This window comes from Colletotrichum truncatum (genome assembly GCF_014235925.2).
Source record: "Colletotrichum truncatum strain CMES1059 chromosome Unknown Contig_0009, whole genome shotgun sequence".
NCBI lineage: Eukaryota > Fungi > Ascomycota > Sordariomycetes > Glomerellales > Glomerellaceae > Colletotrichum > Colletotrichum truncatum.
In genome coordinates, this window is record NW_027222406.1 from 933,006 (window position 1) to 951,413 (window position 18,408).

The 18,408-nt window shown below is 53.1% G+C and overlaps 4 protein-coding genes across 4 annotated transcripts; 2 read left to right on the top strand and 2 right to left on the bottom strand.

Moving 5' to 3' along the window:
- Nucleotides 1-3,213: 3,213 nt before the first annotated feature.
- CTRU02_212777 (major facilitator superfamily transporter) lies at nt 3,214-5,052 on the top strand (the record flags this gene model as incomplete). Its single annotated transcript, XM_036723386.1, has 3 exons — nt 3,214-3,405; nt 3,489-3,589; nt 3,708-5,052. 3 exons carry the CDS (start codon nt 3,214-3,216, stop codon nt 5,050-5,052), a joined length of 1,638 nt encoding a protein of 545 aa, XP_036584662.1.
- A 2,969-nt stretch (nt 5,053-8,021) lies between these two features.
- On the bottom strand, nt 8,022-8,807 carry CTRU02_212778 (6-phosphogluconolactonase; the record flags this gene model as incomplete). Its single annotated transcript, XM_036723385.1, has 1 exon — nt 8,022-8,807. One exon carries the CDS (start codon nt 8,805-8,807, stop codon nt 8,022-8,024), a length of 786 nt encoding a protein of 261 aa, XP_036584661.1.
- Nucleotides 8,808-14,296: 5,489 nt separating this feature from the next.
- CTRU02_212779 (WD and tetratricopeptide repeat protein) lies at nt 14,297-16,006 on the top strand (the record flags this gene model as incomplete). Its single annotated transcript, XM_036723384.1, has 1 exon — nt 14,297-16,006. One exon carries the CDS (start codon nt 14,297-14,299, stop codon nt 16,004-16,006), a length of 1,710 nt encoding a protein of 569 aa, XP_036584660.1.
- Nucleotides 16,007-17,290: 1,284 nt separating this feature from the next.
- CTRU02_212780 (uncharacterized protein) lies at nt 17,291-17,488 on the bottom strand (the record flags this gene model as incomplete). Its single annotated transcript, XM_036723383.1, has 1 exon — nt 17,291-17,488. One exon carries the CDS (start codon nt 17,486-17,488, stop codon nt 17,291-17,293), a length of 198 nt encoding a protein of 65 aa, XP_036584659.1.
- Between the last annotated feature and the right edge of the window lie 920 nt (nt 17,489-18,408).

Genomic DNA, 18,408 nt, shown 5'->3' on the forward strand with positions numbered 1-18,408 from the left:
GCTGCTGGGGCATCCTAAGTGTGGGATGCAAATCACTGCAAGGTCCGTCATTGGCTATAGCCCAGCTGCGACCTTTCATCAGCAGCCCTGTAATAAGAGCAACAGGAACCATCTGCTGGTGCCGAAGCGGGGCTTGGGGGCTGGCTTGCTGGGGCTGGTGAGGGAACCCCCGGTGGTGGATGGTGGCCGTGGGTGGCCACGGGCATGGCAACCCGCTCTCTCCAATTGACAACAACCACTAACTCCTGCAACCGCCACGCCACATCACCACTGGCACAGCCATGCGCGGACATTTGAGCAGACACAGACATTGCTTGCTGTCAATCATTTCCTGCACTCTTTGGGCTGTGCTCACTCTACCCATCCGAATCATTCCTGAACGCATCATCAACTCTCCCAACGCAACCAATGTGCGCCGTCTTCTTATGGCTCATGAATCAACCTGATCCCCCCCAATCTTAATCCTGCGTGCTTCGGCCTCTATCATACTCCAAGACACTAATAACAGGAGAGACACACTACCAGCCTGTCAACACCCCTACCGTCATTCGATTCTTGGCAGACGGGTACCTTGCCTGCAGTTTCCGTACTTCCGCTTCGATTCTCGATAATCTGAAACCGACCGAGGCTAAATGGGAGATAAAAAAAGGGTCTACCTGGCTACATAGTAAGCACGGTTTAATCACTACGGATCGCATGTCGCAAATATCGATCGCGAAGAGACCATTCAAGACGATACACCTGCAAATTCCCCAAGTCCACAATGGAGGAATACATGACGCAATACAAATGGGCCATACCCGCGCTGCTGAGCGTCAGAAGCATTGAGCAAACAATCCAAACTCTGAATCTCGTCTGAGCTCTCTCTCTAGGATGGAAAGAAGAAGAAAAAAAAACAAAACGTCGTTTGCGGCGCTCATGCCATCTTTGGTGGTCCGCCACCCAGCCCAGCCCAGCCCGTCGCGCCGCGTAATGACAGTGACATGTAGGTCGTATCCAGCTTGACCAGGGTCTGTCTCTCCCACCAAACCGCACTTTGCCCACCTGCACTACCAGAATTCGGACTGGTAGACATGCGGACATGCGGACGCAGGGACTCTTGTGATCTGAGCCCACCACCGTTTGCTGCCGCCCAACCCTGATTGCAGCCAACTCACACGAAGAAAAAGAGGTCCTGGTTCGGCAACTTCCGCATGGAATGCGGGAATCGTGGAATGCACCGTTGCAGACTTGAAGACGGCAACAGCTGTTCGTCCTGTACCATGGAAGCTGAACTTAGCGACAGCCGTCCAGCCACTCCTGATGTGGCAGACTCTAGCTCCATCTGATGATGTGTTGTCCTGCCTGTGCGCTACGGCGATGTGACAGCGACTCCCACTACAATCTTCCGCCCAACCTAGTTTGCATTTGCGCTTGCAAATTGCGGCTTCTAGACTATTGTTGACAGCTGGTCTACGCTCTGTTGTCCTGTCTCATCACGCCGTTCCAGCAATCCGAGTCAGCCATGGAGGCGAATAGCGATCTGCGCCAGGGAAGCCAACCACACTCCAGAAGCCCTACAACGCCAGGGCCATTGGGGCCTCTCACTTTCCCAATTCCACTCGCAAATCGCCCTCCGGCATCATAAATATGGGGGTATTGCCTTGCGGCTCGCTAGGCCCAGCTGCAATGGCCTGCCGTTCATCCCCCTGACGAGGATTCCGTTTGGAAAGTGAGGTGAAATCCAAGTCTGATGAGCATCGGATCACCCCCTGAGGAGTGCACTGCCGTCGGAAGACTTGGGAGATCAGTCACGGCAAATCAGACCAGTGCCTGGCGAGGCATCGTAGAACAAGGGGCTTCGCTGCTCGCATGAACGGGTTTGAGCCATTTTGAGTTTTCAGTTGCCTGAGTCTCACAAGCATCCCCAGGCGATTCCTTATGGATACGTCAGATGGGGGGGCGCCGTTCTGTCGCAAGGCTCCCCTGCCCTCTTGGGCATCCCTTGCTGACGGGTTGTTGATTCTCTCCTTGTAAGGTGCACAAGGTTGGGACGACATAAAGCGGAGGATGCGCCATTATCACATCACAATTGGTTTATCAATCTCAACAGCTTGGATCGTAAAAGAAGGAAAAAAAAAAAAGTAGGCTTCACCGCGAGTGTTGTACTGCAGACGAGAAGTAACCGTGAGGGCATCATGTTGTCCCACGGAGCAGTCTATACTCAGTCAAGCGACTGTTCTTGCTCTTGGCAAGAAAACGAGAACGAGATGTGCCATTCATCGACCTCTACAGACCTTGCCAGCAAAATTTGCCCATCCCTCAGGATGCGCATCCACGGTGCTGCCGGGCGGCATCTCAGCATGCAGGTTACGCCTTCCGAGAAACCATCACGGAAAATAAATTAACATTGAAATGACTTTTGGGCCCCCTCGCAGTGGAGGATGGAGCAGCGGCGTGACGGTTTGTTTCACACCGGCAGGATTTTTAAGATGAGTTGTGATCCACCCATTCCACCTCCTCAACCCGCGCTGCTGTCGTCGCCCGCGTCCCCCGCTGACCGATGAGATTATTGACGAGGTGACTGATCAGTCTGTTTTCCTGGGGCTTCGGAGAGATTGAAGGCCGCGCAAGATGAGATGCTGGTCAAGATCTGGGGGTATTCGAATGGACGCCAAGCTGATTTTGCGCCGTTGGCCGGTTGTGTCCCCACTTGATCCAACTTTCAATTATTGACTCTTTTTTTTTTTTTTTTCGTCCTTTTCCCCTCTAGTTTTCTTGGGCAAGCGAATGCCCGGTAATTAGAAACGCTTTCATTCGTGGGGACTTGATGCAGAAAGTTTTTGTGCCAACCAGTCCCAATTGAAGTTATCACGATGCTGTCTTGAGCAGTTGTTTGATGGAGAAAGTAGCTGCCGCCATGCTCAATCGCACCAGTAGTGATCACGTGCCTTATCTCATAAATTGCGTCATGGCTGATAAAGGACCTAAGCGGCTTATCGCTGGCAAGTTGACATAATGAAGCCTCCGACAGACGGAGCCTTACTCGTTATAGAAGGCCGATTATCAATTCTTTGAGGAGGGTTGAAAGCGGAGCAGCAGCGGTGACATACTTCATAAGGGGTCTTGTCTGGGATTATTTCTTTTTCCCAGAACACCTTTTTCTTTGCAGCGAATTGAAATCGCGCCTTGATTTCCACTGAGCACCAATCACTCTCGGGCCCTTTACTCGCCATGTCCGGTTCACCAAGCGGAGCCCCCGCTCCGACGGAGACCTCCCCCTTACTGCGCGCCGCCGACTCGGAGGCCGTTCACGGAAGTGGTGCCGTCCAGCCGGAACACGGCGCCGACCGGGATGGCAAGCGGGATGGTAACCCCGAGATGGCCAAGAAGATGTACATGCTGCTTCCGGCCATTGGCATCGGCGTAGGTTTTGCAAACCTTTTAACCCCGCAAACGATCTGACGCCCCCCCCCGTGCACCGAACGCTCACATGGTTATCCCCCCAGGTTTACCTCTGTGCCGTCGATCAACTGCTCACCGTAGCGACATATGCCAAGATAGGCAGCGAGCTGCATGCGTTGAACAACACCAGTTGGCTCGCAACCGCGTACGTCGTCGTCCCCGTTCTAGACCTTGCCAGACCTCTAGACCCCTTTTCGCTTTTTCTGTTTTTTTTTTCTTTTTTTCTTTTTTGGGCTGACATAGTCGTGTTACACTCTACACAGCTACTTCATCACGCTCACGAGCTGTCAGCCCCTATACGGCAAACTCAGCGACATCTTTGGCCGCAAGGAATGTCTCCTGTTCGCCTACACCGTCTTCGCCATCGGCTCGCTCGGTTGCGGCCTCGCGCAGTCGTTCACTCAGCTCTGCCTCGCCCGCGCCGTCGCCGGCATCGGCGGCGGTGGCATGAACAGCGTCGTGGCCATCCTCCTGAGCGACATCGTGCCTCTTCGTGACCGAGGCGTGTGGCAGGGGTACATCAACATCATCTTCGCCGCGGGAACGTCGACTGGGGCGCCCCTCGGCGGGCTGCTCGCTGACTCGGTGGGCTGGCGGTGGTCCTTCATCGGCCAGGCGCCGATCTGCGTCGTCGCGTTCCTCGCGGTCTACTTGGTGCTGGACCTGCCCAAAGCGGACCACGACCACTGGCGCGAGAAGTTCCGCCGCATCGACTTCCTGGGCGCGGCGTGCCTCGTCGCCGCTGTGATCGCGCTCCTGGTGGGCCTAGACGCCGGGTCGAACCGCGGGTGGTCGAACCCCGTGACCGTCGCGGGGTTGGCGTCGGCCCCTGCGCTCTTCGCCGTCTTCGTCTTGGTCGAGATGCGCGTCGCTTCGCACCCCTTCGCGCCGGGCCACATCATCTTTGACCGCTCGCTGTTCGCCGGCTACCTCACCAACTTCTTCGGCGTCGCCGCCCACATCGCCTCCATCTTCTTCCTCCCGCTCTTCTTCCAGGCCGTCCAGGGCGCCAGCGCGACCCAGGCCGGCGCGTACCTGGTCCCCGCCATGATCGCTTCCGTCATCGCCTCCGTCGGCGCCGGCGTGATCATGAAGCGGACGGGCAAGTACTACAAGCTCACCATCCTCGCGTACGGGCTGATGCTGGTCGCCGTCGCGCCGACGGTCGCCACGCTGTACCTGCGTTCGACGCCCGGAGTCGTCTCGAGCATGGCGTTGCTCGCCCTCGGCGGCGGCGCGGGCATCACCACCACGCTCGTCGCGCTGCTCTCCAACGCGTCGGTGGAAGATACCGCCGTCGTCGTGGCGTGTTCTTACCTCTTCCGGTCTCTGGGTTCGAGCATCGGCATCAGTGTGTGTTCTGCCGTGCTGCAGCAGGTGCTTCGCGCGCAGCTGGCGGTCAGGCTCGACGGCGACGAGGCGAGGAAGATTGAGGAGAAGGTGCGCGAGAGCCTGGATTACATCAGGGAGCTGGAGCCGAGCGTCGCGGCGGAGGTGAGGGCGAGTTATCAGGTTGCCACGCTGGGGGCCATGGTTCCCATGACGGCGTTTTTGGTGTTGGCTTTCGGGGCTACGTTTTTTATTAGGGAGCGCGGTCTGGGTAAGTGATTTGGGTGTATGCTGAGGGATATCGGCGTGTAAAAGAAAAGTTAGGGACCCTTGAAGTCAAAATGCGCTCCGTGTGTACGATGCGGCGGCCCAGTCATACAGATTGAAATCTACGTATGTGTTTCCGTCATTTATGAAATTTCAGGAGCTGGATCGGTGAGCTTTTGTTGGTTGTGTGGACACGCGCCTGCTCAGTGACGACGTGCTTCGCTCGCTGATCAAAATCGGTGAAAGTGATGATGAGAGTGTCCCTCCCGGCGCAGCTTGGTTAAAGGGGTTCTTGTAAGCAACGGACAAGACGGCGAAGAAGGCATTCTAGAGTTAGTAAGCGTCGTTTCTAGGGACAGGAAAGAAGGATGTTGAGACCACCACATAGTATATTTGCTGAGCAAAGGGCGTTCTGCCTTCGCTATGCTCGGTACAAGATGATGACGAGAAAATTACAGCTAGGTTGCTTGGCCTTGCCATCCTGCCGCAAATCCAGTTCCCCTTGTTTCCCAATATCTCCAGATACGAACAAGTCCATAGACACAGAAGCTGATCAAAGGAGACAAAGTCCTGGAAATGTTAACTGTCTACAGGAGGCTTTACGTCACTTTTGATGGAAAGGATCCGCCGAAGCACCCGCAATATCAAGTAATACCATCGTTCTAGTCTTAGCCAGCTTGAGCATTATACGCAAAGTCTGTTGGCCTTTTCGACCGACCCGTGTTAAACTGCATGAGCTGGTATGGCTTCGTTAGAGCTCATCTTGCTGTAATCTGCAGTGTGTACACAAGACCACACCAAGACAACGTCTATATGCCCAGTGCATATTCCAAGCTATTCCGGGGTTTCCGTATAGGTGGACCGTAGGCTTGGCTGACCTTTGACGCAGGCCACAGACTGGGATTGCGGTACGGTTCTTTTGTGCCGCGGGTCACTGACGTCAGACCTTGGCACAAGTTCAACCCCTTATCGACATGCTTCTCGGCTTATTCATAGGTAGTAAGAGATGGTATGATAAAGCGAAACGAATGAGCACTGTGTGTATTGACTTCCAATCATTGCGCAATGATACGCTTGATATGATTTGGCGAGCTGAGGCTGGAATCTGTAATCTAAAGATATTGGATGAACTCTGTATAAAGGAAAGCACGTTTATCTAGGGTAACAAAACCCGAGAATCCCGGAACGAAAACGACAACGGCGAGAAACCGAAAACGAAACGGAGGCTCTGATATATATGTCGTTCTGCCGAATCGTCTACACTGGCACGGCTTACTGATCTCGAAAGGGCAGCTGCTATCCCCGAGCCAGGGAAGTTTAGGTAGGTAAAACAGCGAACGAACTCAGATAAGAAAGAGAAAATGCGACGGCCCTGTGCTCCAGGGCCATTCGGAGTTTCCGCCGAAGCGAAAAAAAAAAAAAAAAAACAGTTAGCTATAGTTTTCTTTTTTTGGACAGATCAGACGGTGGGCTCAAAGTCCCCCCCGTGAAAGCCGTCTTGAATAAACCAATAAAGCACAAGATAACTCAACACGCCTTCGGGATAACGCGAACAAAAGTGTTACTCGACGTTGTGAATTAGCTACTCTAACCTCTCCGCGGTAGGTCCGACATTCCCTCACCTTGACCCAGATTAGGATAAGATGCTCGCAGATCCGGTGGGGGATAGCCGGGCACGCAGCCATGCGCATCATCACCACCAAGGCCCCCGGAAACCACTTCATTCCTGGGTGTAGTAGTCCCCCCCGTCACACCAGCAGTTCCCATCCATTACCCGCCATTTGACCTCAGGTCCCGAGGCAGTTCAATCACCATATGTCATACATCAACCGGCAAGAAATCGCCATCATCCCATCCCACGTCCATACTTTTGAAAGAAGCGCGTACCACTTCTCGCCACACGGGGGCAAAAAAAGACCGTAGAAACCGTACGATTTTCGATTCGCCTCTGGATCGATCCGCCTTCATCATTGTATTTTCATCATTCCCTCTCCCCCCCATGTCCAGCTGACCACCACTCGCCTCATCTCATGTCGATATCGTGTATATGCATTAGCCACCCTGCGTCACGGGCGTCATTTCAGTCCTCCCGCCCGGAATAAACCATGCAGTTCGGCCGGAGGTTCCCATCGCATCGGGAAACGCAAGCCCGTCGATTGATCGTGAGACCAAAAAAAAAAAAAAAAAAGATGCTAGAGAGTAAGAGGGAAGATGAACGCACATCTTCAGCCCTATATAGATCGTCGTCCGCGGGGTGAGGTATGTGGCGTTCCCGCCAAGCATGTGTATGGAGCAGGGGGCCAGGTAGCAGATATATTCTCCATCTATGTCCATTGACGGCAGTGTGGGAGGGGCAAGGAGAGACACAATGATGAAAGCACGAAAGGCACACGGTTAAAACATGGCTCAGATAAACCGATTGGCGCAGAACAAAAGAAAGGCAGGTTGGGGGCGAAACGGCCGCCACAATGCATGAGCATATTTGTTTGATTTCTCTACCTCATCTCAAATATGATTGAGACATATCATGAACACACAGAGGCCTCGTCATCAAAAAAGAGGTCCTGATCTCTCCCTCATTCCCTTTCGTATCATGAAAATCGTTATGGTTTTTTTTTCTTGGTTTGTGTGTGGCGTGCGTGGATATCAAAAAAAACTTGAGAGTCCTCGCGAAGAGAAGGCAAGAATCAACGAAGGGGACTCTTGAGAAGGTTTAAGAGGCCCAAGAATATGGGCAAGAGACGAATAAAGATCCAGCTTCGCTCCTAATGATGAATCTCTTGACAAGCAACGCCCGCGGCTCGTGGCAACTGCTGCCTAAGTACCCCCCCCTTTTTTTTCCGTCACTGTAGTCCCATGTGCCGTTTCGTCTGGCCTCCTGTCTATCTGAAAATGATCAATGGGGTTTTCTTTATACGCAAACGATGCTCCATGTCTTTGAGCTTCCTCCTCTAAGCCCTCCTCGACTACGTTCGAGTGGTTCACAAAAAGGAACGGCGGGGGAAGCTGACGCCCTCGACGGCCGGGTTGTCCACGAACCAGCTGACGCGGTCGCCGCCGCCCTCGTTGACGAGAGCGCAGGGGAGACCGTCACCATGCTCAAAGATTCTCTTCATGATGTCCTTCTTACCACCGCCAGTGGCGACAAAGGCAATCTTGACGCCATGGTTGACAACAGGCAGGGTGAGAGTGATGCGCTTCGGCGGGGGCTTGGGGGAGTCCTCAATGGGAGCAACCCAGGCGGTGGTCTCACGCAGTAGCTCGTGGCCGGGGAACAGACTGCAGGTATGGCCGTCGGGGCCGGAGCCCAGCAGCAGGAGGTCGAAAATGGGCAGGCGCACACTATCGCGGCTGGCGAAGCTGGTGACAAGAGTCTTCTCGTACTGGTCGGCCAGCTCCTGGGTGTCATTCAGGTAGGTGGTATCGATAGGGTGGACGGTCGGGGCGCCAAGATCCTCGGGGATCTTGTCGAGAAGCTCCTTCTTCAGGAGGGCATAGTTGGAGTCTTCGTGGTCGAGAGGAACGGCGCGCTCATCAGCGAAGAAGATCTCCCACTTGTCGAAATGAACAGCATCTTCGGGACCGGAAGAAGGAGCCAGCAGGGCTTGCGCCAGAGTCTTGGGGAGGGAGCCACCAGAAACGGCAACCTTGAAAGCGCCGTGACGGCTCAGACCGGCATTTTGTGCTTGGATGACGTAGGCTCGCAAGGCGGGCGCGAGCTCGTTGACCGTCTCGTAGGCGTAGAGGTTCGGCTGCTTGTTGCTCATGGTGGGGTAATTTGAGAGGTGAAAGGCGGGGGCGGAGAGGTGTTGTCGGAAGCGAGGTTGTGAAGAATGGAAGGGGGAAGTAGAAGCGGTCTGCGGATGGTGCAGAAAATAGTTGGTGGGTAGTCCGAAATAGGCGAAGCAGTGTGACTCGGAGGTTGTATGCGGGATCCTTTGATTCAGCAAAGTCGGGCGGGTGGTGCACCTTTGGTTAACTGGAGGTTCAGACGAAAAAGGCTCGAGTCGGAACGGCACACGGGAGACAGGTAATAAGGGCCGAGAAATGGTGGTTCGGTCTAAGAATCCGGCGGCGGATGGGTCATGGATGTTTCCAGATGCCTGGGAGTGCGAAAATAAAAATAACACGCAAAAACAAAAAAACGATAGCGGGGCTAGGATGATGTTTGGGCTTTTTTGGAGCAGAATGGACAGCACAGACGCGGGCACGGCAGCTCGGGCTGTGGCTTGAATCAATGCTGGGCTTGGAACTGGGTGCTTGGGTCCCTCAAGATCCAGTTGTTTTGCTTGGTGGTCAATGTGAGCAGGCAGGCAGGCAGGTGATGGTTGGATGGATGAATTGATGGTGTGGGATTGGGGGTGGGCGAGCGGGCGGGCGGGCTGCAGGTAAATTTGTATGGTTTCACCAGCGATTTGCGATCGATAACGGCGGGAGGAGAGAAAGTGACCCTACAATGAATGGTGAGTGATGTGAGGTAGTGGGGGTGTAATGTTTCTAGCGGTGGACCAACAGTGCGTATGGTGGACGTCGAGGTGGACTTGGTGTGGGCAACAAGGCAATGCGGTATTATGTATGCGATTCCCTGTTGCAGACGGGAATCCCTGAGATTAGATCAGGATTTTGCCCGATTGAAAATGTCGTCAGTGAACGGAAGGAGACTTGGTTCCGTATGCGCATTACTCGCCTCTGGTTATCCCATTGACTGCATCGATGAGAATAAGATCCAGAAGACAAGGCCGAAGATTGTGCTGCTGTGAGTCGCTAGCTGCTGCTAGAAATCTGGCTGTTGTTGATGCCACTGAGGACACATCCTGTCTGGGATGCTACTGTGGGCGAAACCAGCACAGAACGCTCAGAATGGGAAAAGTGGTGTTGTTGGTTGGAAGAACTAACTAACTGGCTAGAGGGCTGTGGAGGCTGGCTAAGACCAGTGGTGGCGGCCGTCAGCCCACGTGACGGGCCGGCGAGGCCTGCCACCCACAGCTACTGTGTGGAAGCCATATAAGATTCGCCGACAACCGTGCGGCCAGTCCCAAGGAGCTGCTGGTCCGGAACTGGAACCTGCCCGTCAGGATGAGGTCGGCATGTCGGAGGGTGGCAGATTTTGTGGTATTGGGACGATTGTGAGCGAATGATGTGGGCTCTTTTGGTGGATGACTTGTACTACGTAGTGCCCCGCCAAGCAGCTGGCTAGGATGGTGGTGCTCGATGATGGACGGGCCTTGGTTGGGAGCGCCGGCCGTCGGGAAGCAGCGCCGCTAGAGCAAGCAGTGACAGCGGCACAGGTCTAGGGTCGTGTAGCGCGAAGGGGGAAAGCCCGCCCACGAGGTCAAAGGGCAAGTGAGAGCGAGAATCCGACGCTTTGGAGCCACTCCGGGTCAGAGTACGGACAGGATGAGAGATGTCTACGGAAGCTACGGGGCTCACCACCGTACTCATTCGTTAAAAAGCGCATCAATGGACTGAAAATAACAAGAGGAGGAGGAAGCTGGGACTGCAGACATGGCTTAGACCACCGCTTTTCCCAAGAGACAGTCACCCCGCCTTTTAGAAGGCAGCCGTCGTCACTACTCAATCCTCTCTTGCCTCAACTGCTAAATAAGGGTAACGGCTGCTGAAAAGATAACAACTCCGCTAGGGCAGGGGCTACTTTTACCTAATGTTGATTAAAGCATCCGGCTACTCTAATAACTGGTGGAATGCGTGACTTGATTCATTCGACGCCTTAGTCACGCCACCGCCGTGTTGGTACACGGAAGGGCTTCTTCTCTTCCCTGGTCAATAAATGTCAGCCCTCAGGTAGTACGTCCCTCTTCATCATTCCCTTCGAAAGTTACTGGTACTGTCAGGGAAGGAAAGTGGAAAGGGAGAGGGGAAAAAAGAAGAAGAAAAAAAGAAAAAAAAAAAAACCTTCCGCAACGGGGCACATCGCAGTTCGAATGCAATTATCACCTCCTTGGCTTGACTTGCTGCAAACGGATGCTCCCAATGCCCCCGTCTTACCGTCCACTGTCTCTGATTCGTCACAGAGTCTGTCAATGGTGAAGATAGCTTGGACGATCGAAGAGTCAGGTCTGTCCTTGGGTTGACCAATTACTTGACCGCAGCCTGCGCCGGAACCACCGCCGTCTGCCGTCTGCCAATCCAGCCATATCCACCACTCTTGAGTGTCCGTGTCTAGCTTTACCCCAGACTACCATGTTCCAGCTGGATGGGCACTGGGATGCATCTCACAGCGACCCTAAAACGAAACTCCCACGTTGTCTCGTCTGGCTACCATCTTTAGAGTCGTAAGTCTAGACCGGTGGCACGGAATCGGCGTTTCTGGATTTGGGAATGACTAGCCAATACCGCGTTGATGCTATTCCGAGAAGGCAAACCGAGACTGGGTATGCACTCCGCGGAGTTGACAGCAGAAATGGAACCAACGGCAACAGTTCGCACAACTACGTCAATCCCGCGTGCCAAGTCGCACGATTTCAGTCTCTTGTTTCCATCATTAATACCTCGCAACCGTCGATGAGTATAGATCGCAAAGATTTCTGTTCTCCTCCCCCGATGTGCGATCTAATCTGGCCAGGATGTTACACAAGCAAGTACCTGTGGACCAAGGGTTCAGTACCTTGTAGAGAATCACGCCCGCCAAAGCAAGGAATATTATGTCAAATCGACGAAACAATCCTACGCCTCCACCATCCCAGTCACCTCCTTTCACGCGCGTGCATGACATTCTGTACGCGAAGCGATCACTCCATTGCCTCATTGTTGATCATTCAGCCTTTCTCGCGGCAGCAACTCTACTGTTCAGCATCAAGCTCTTGGGGGTCTAACTTCCGGAGAGCAGCTAAATCAGGGGACCACTGCGTCATTATTATCTAACATGTTTGATAAGTCTAAGCAGGCATGACTCGTTGGATTCTGCCTGAAGCTCGATTGACTCGGCTTGAGGACAGGCTGAGGTTGGTCGGAATATACCGTCGGAGGTTTTCTTTTAGTGTTGCTTTAGTGTATATATTTGAAGCATCACAGCAATGACGTAGTTGCATCGAATGACTCGAATCTCCTCCATTCAATACTCAAGGGAACCATCACGAACACCCAGGCAGGCGGGGGTTCACCAAGCCCTGGACTGGCGCTGCGGAGACGCTGGCGTCATTGCCATGAGTTGGATGGAAGGATGGAGGGGGGTGGGTGTTGGCGGGTCGTAAACGCGTGAGCTGAGACGAACAAACTTTTTTGAAACGGAACGTCGCGATGCCATCGTCCAGAAACGGTCGACTTTTGACAGCAGAGGGGTTGCGCGTTATCGCTGAAAATCAATAGAAAAGGGAGAGGCTGCATCGACGATGCATGTGTAAGCGGCGTCTGTGTTGCAGTGTCCTGGAGAACATGGGGCGGGCATCTAGAGCGGTGTGCCATCTTGCAAGCCCACGCTTCAATAGACATAACCTGGGCATAACGGGGAGATGAACATATGCGGAGCCTCCCATGTCATGTCTTACAATGTCGCCGATGGCGGTCAGGTTTTTCGTTGGGCTGGAACAAGGGGAAGCTGATGCTAAAAACGAAAAGAAAAACCCCAACCACCGTCTCTACACTACATAGTAGACCCTGAAGTTACTTTATCGCGATTGGGTGCATCGTCAGCATCTGGGGTGCAAGGGGCCTTGCAAGTAAGCCTCATTCTTCGACATTGCCAGCCCTCCCTAGCTACGGCAATGCCTCGCTGCACACTACAGCGGACGATCAGGCACTGATGATAATCAACGTTGCCTTCAACGGAAATGAGCCCCTGGATGACGGCGATAGCGAAGAGTGCCGATGGTTACCGTCTTCTGAATGGGCCGTCCAGGATGCATCGTAGGGACCCATACCCATATCGTTCAGAAGCTTCTCCCCCAACCTGTGACATATGTAACATGTGAAATGCCACAACGAAGTGCTCATGCGATTAGAAACCAGCCCATAAAAATTGCTGCAAGCCAAACGGACGTGACGGGATGAAAGGGGGCTCTGGATGATGTCATGACGTCACAGTCGTCATGTTCCTTGGAGAGCTCCCAACCCAATTCGTGACGGGAGGGGGGCCATGTAAGGCCATGCACGGGGAGGCGCGTGGTACGTGAGGTTGTGGAGGAGGTATTGAGGTACGTCTGTTTGAGTTTGCTCGGCCATCGCTTTGGAGGGACCGGATGGTGCCTCCGTCCATCAACGTTGCTGCTTATTGACTGAAGTTGTGATTTGGGTGAAGCAATAGACTGTGGGGATGACAGGTACCGTAGTACTCTGTACATGTTGCGTACCTTCCTCGGTTGGCACCCTTCGCCCTGGGCAGTTACCCCTCCACGAGAGAAAGACCCTGAAGTTCCATTTTTCAAGGGTCCAGGCCCCCCCACTTGTCACCGCACACCAGAGCGGACTCCAATCCGCGTCAATATCCAATCGACGAGTTGCAAATTTCTCCCAAGAGGTCATCGCCTCGCGACTGTCCTTTCTTTTAACCCCTCACAAAAACGGCTTCGTGGGACGGGGGAACTGCTCTGCTATTCTGAACCAGCCGAACCTTTCATCTATTGGCTCAGCTGCACTCCTCCTACCAAGACCGTCAAGACGAAAGGAGCAGTGCCCGACTAAGCAAACCAAGACCAGGCCCTAGGCCCCTAGGGCGCAAACCGTCAACTGCCTATATTCCTTCATTAACCGTACCCTCCAACCCTGTACATTTCGCGAATACGGATACCGCACCGTTCTAGACAAGGCCTATTTTTTTCCCCGTCTCTCGCCCAATTTTTGCTATTTCTTACCACCACATTTCAACCACCAACGAGTCCGACCTGACAGGGTTGCTTCAAAGTGGTCTGACCCGTGTGGGCTCGCCCCGTTCGTTGACCAAAAAAAAACCAAAAAAAAAGCACCCAAAAACTAAATCCTTGAGGAACCACCACCGTGTGCCTGTTTTCTAGGGTTCACCTTCTTACCGTCCCGCCTCTAAGACGGTATTCCGGTTAGGTACCACAGCGCTTCCGCCTGACTTGGACCTTAGACCTAGCAGAACCAGGATCGTTGTTCTCCTCCCTGACGTCAGTGTCATTCTTCTTTCCGATTTCGATCCCGATCTTTGGGCGGCAATTTCCCTCCTTTTACTTTTTTATCAGGGAGTCCTGCACCTTGCGGTCTACTAGACCTGGACCGTGCTTGGTCAGAGCGACGACAAGTCCATCGCACAAACACACTCTCTTTCACCCTTTCCACAATGTCTACATCTAGCACTGGTAACGAGTCGCCTTTGGAAGACGACAACAGTATCCGTTTGCAAGAGTTACAAAGCTTGCGCGATCGTCGCCAGGAACTCACAAAAGCCCTCAGGGAGCTTCCTTACGATTTGATCCTCTACCTTGAGCGCGCAAAAGTCCACTCTGACCTAGGCTACCCCGATCTTGCGGTAGGAGATGCCTACCGAGCTCTGCTGTTGACCGATGAGGTTCTCAACGAAGGTTTCGAATACCACGAGCAGGCGGTTGAGTCTTTGCAGTCTCGGCCCCTAGACCCACTCCCACTGGTCCTTGACCACGGTCACCTGACGGATCTTGGCAGTGACTATGTCGATAACGAGGCGAAGGACCAAGCTGGCCTTGTTCGCCATGTCGCCAGGTTGTCTTCTGTCCGGTGCTATCAGATCCTATCACTCAGCTTACTCCTATGTTCGTGCCTGAAGTCGTCCTACGACTTTGCCGAAAGGGGTTTGGCTCTAGCCCCGGAAAACGAGGAGTTGCTGGAGACTTTCGGGTATATTAACAAAATCGCTCGTCAAAGGCTTCGAAGGGAGGACATTAACCCCAACATCCTTCCCGAATGGGGAATGGTTCGGAGAGAGGTCTACCCTTGGAACGACCACGAGCCCGATCGTTATGGTCCCAAAACTCTCGAGTTTCTCAACAAGCAACTATCCCAGTTCTCGCCAAAATGTGAGGTCAGAGTCTCCAAGCTTCCGATCTTGTTGGACGAAGCGAGCGAAACTGATGACTACGACTTCATACCCACCTGCGAACAACTAGGTCTTTTTGCCAAGGAAGATATTGCGCCAGGAGAGACCGTACTTGAAGAGTATTCGCTCCTCACCGCAAACAACCGCCATAAGGAACCGGTCTGCGACGCCTGCGGTGCTGATCTTCCGCCACTAGGGCCTGACTCGACCGCCGTCAACTGCGAAGAGTGCTACGACACTGTGTTCTGCAGTCAATACTGCCATGACTTGGCACAGGAGCTCTATCATCCCGCGGTCTGTGAAAAAGACGTGGATGACATCAAAAAGGACCCCGAGGCTTCGGAAGCTGCCGAAACGCTGAATCTGCTGCTTCTTGCCCGTGTTTTGGCTCTATCACAACACCAAGGCATTCATCCTCTTGACCTCCCCCAGGTCAAATATATTTGGGGCGACTTTTTGCCGACGAGCGTCAATAATATCGACATATCCCCTAGTCCGATGCCTCCACCTGACTGGACGCTGCGGTTTTCTTTCGAATACAACGTCAAGGCACCTCTGCATATCCTCGAGAAGATGGATGTCGATATATATACTACTTTACCGGAAAACGATTTGTGGGTTTTCAACACCCTCTATAGCAAGTTCCGGGGCACGGCGTCGAGTCGGAAGAATCCACGGGATGGTCGACCCGAGGTTGCGGCCGTGCATCCCTTTTGGTGCATAGCGAACCACGACTGTAACCCGAACGTTACCTGGGACTGGGCAGGAAGAATGGTGCTATGGGCAAGAAAGGAAAAGATTATGGGAGACAAACCAGGGCTCAAGGCTGGAGAGGAAGTTCTCAATCATTATACCGACATCAGAATGTCCGTTGACGAGCGACGCGAGTGGGCCAAGGGAAGCCTCGGTGGATCATGTATGTGCTCTCGTTGCCGAAGTGAGGCAGCAGCAGCAGCAACAACAGCAAAGAAGGCTTGAGTGGCATGACCGCTCACGGCTTAGGTTCAACGATATGCACGTTTGTCAATTTCGACTGGCGGGGGGTTTGCGATATACGAGCGATTTGCGGATATGGAAACATATCGGATAGATATTTCAGTTTGGGGTTGGTTAAGGATTACAGAAGACCCAGGCGAAACGCCTCTTAGGGTCGCATCATTTGGGTTTTGTACACGAGCGGGAATGGACTCGGAGGGGAAGCATACACGGCTTGGAAATTACGAAACATCCTTAACCTTACACCTCATCGCCAACAACCTCCGGGTTGCCAAAGGCTGCCATATGCTAACTGAACTTTATATGCCGCGACCATGCCGGACACTACACGCACATCAAATGCCCATTCACTTCGTATTTTGGCTTCTCGACATCTGTACACCCATCGATCGGGTCGTTGACGGTAAACAATAGGCTTCTGCCAAAAGACTGGTGTCCTTCTCAGTCGTCTTTGTCGGATCATGGATTGAACTTGCAAGCAGCATTAGCTGCCTCGTAGTGTTGGCTGACATATTATTGTATCAGGCTCCCCGAGTTTTCGGTATAACTAAAATGAAAGACCCGCCGCGTAACTAGCATCCATCTAAGTCAAACTTAGCTACGCAATTCAAGCAACTCCTTTATCAAATGGAGCCCGAAAGACCCGCCAAGCGTACAGTCGCCATGCTGTTGCATGCTTTGGTATAAAACGGTGGAAAACGGAATGTCGTGGACGTAAATGAAAAAAGCCAGTAGCATCTGCACAAGGTTGCAGCTGCTTAATGAATACAAGTGGGGTCGCATCTGCACTATGACGAAGTGGCTAGTCACCACTCATCGGCAAGTTTGGATAGTTCCAACACCTCGCAACTGCTCTTTTACTTGCCAAACTCACGCCATGGACGCATGTTCCTGCGTTGTCGATGTCCACCTGACACTCGAAGCCGCTGCGGCCGACCAGGGAGTTATTGTTTTATTGCATCAATGACGAAAGGGACAAATGAGTAGGCAGTCAAGTTGACGCGGCCTTTTTTTTTTACTTTTATTTTTTATTCCCCATCTTTGTGCTCATTGGAACATATCTCTTGATCTTATGTTCAAATTGCACATCACAGCGAGGCTCGTTGCCTCCGTTCCTCCAGTCCACTACCTACACAGTCTTATCATCCGCTAGCCCGATGCCTCATTCCTATTGCCTCCAGAGGGAGACATCCCCTTCTCTATACGCTGACGGTAGTAATATTTAACTGTCGGGTCGGAACTCCGTTTGCCATCTCTTGGCCAGCTTCAAAATGGACACACGGTGTGAAAGCAAGTGCTGGTTGAGATATCGGAGCAGTCGAGGGTAGCCGCGCACCCGACCGAAGGCCCGCCATAGCAGCAGCAGCACTCCGCCTTGGTAGGGGCGCGCTTGTTGAGCTCCGTGCCGGGAGCTGCCGCCGCCAGAGCGGCGAAGGCGAGGAGCGCAAGGGCCTTGAGTTGCATGGTATCCCTCTGCTGTGCGAAAGGATATCAAGAATTAAGCTTGAGGGAAGGGGTTTGGGTAATGGCAGTGAATGAATGTTGTGATTGCTTTTCCGAATTACGTGCTCCCAGTCCTGCTGATATCAGACGGTTTATATACCTGACCAAACGCCCATCTCCAGTTCGGTGAAGAAGTAAGGGTTAATGGTGATGAGAGTGACCACCAGGCTAAACCGATACATCCACCAAAACCACTTGCCTAATGTAGTCTACGAACCGAAACGGGTCTCTGATCCAACTACCGCATTGGACTTGGCCGATGCGCGCCGAGAGGAGCGGTCCGAGGAGGATTTACACGCTGATAGGAAGCGAGGGGGAATCGGTCAGATCTACGGGTGTCTAGGCCTTTTTACTTTTATTTATTTTTTTTTCATTTTTCTTTTATGGCGGGTGTAAGCGTGTTGAGACCGCTGGGATGTGTCCTGATGTAGAGTGCCAAGAGCGAAGGAATCGGTCGGGCGCCGGGGGGGGGGGGGGGGGGGGGGGTGTATGATTGAGGAAGGAGGATTGTGATATATTTGCGGCGAGGGTGTTGAGAAGCGTATCTTGCGTCTGTTTTGGGTCGGGGAATGCGAGCTGGCGACTCGGATGATGGTATTGGCGAGGGTTGCCTTTTTTTTTTTTTTTTTTCCTCCTCAAAATGAGGTTAGGCGGTGTTTCGCCGCTTTGCGCGGACGGCTTTTTTATGATCGGAAATCCTCTTTTGCTTGGAATCGCGTCGTTACGGCTTCTTGTCGATGGTTCATCGAGCTTGGCTCAGGATGCTTTAGACTAGATATCCATGCGCTAAGTGTTTGGCAGAGGCATGATTTAATGTATTTCTCCAAGTATCCTCTTAGTCTTTGCTGACGAGGGCTGATCCGGAGCACCCATCTGCTTTG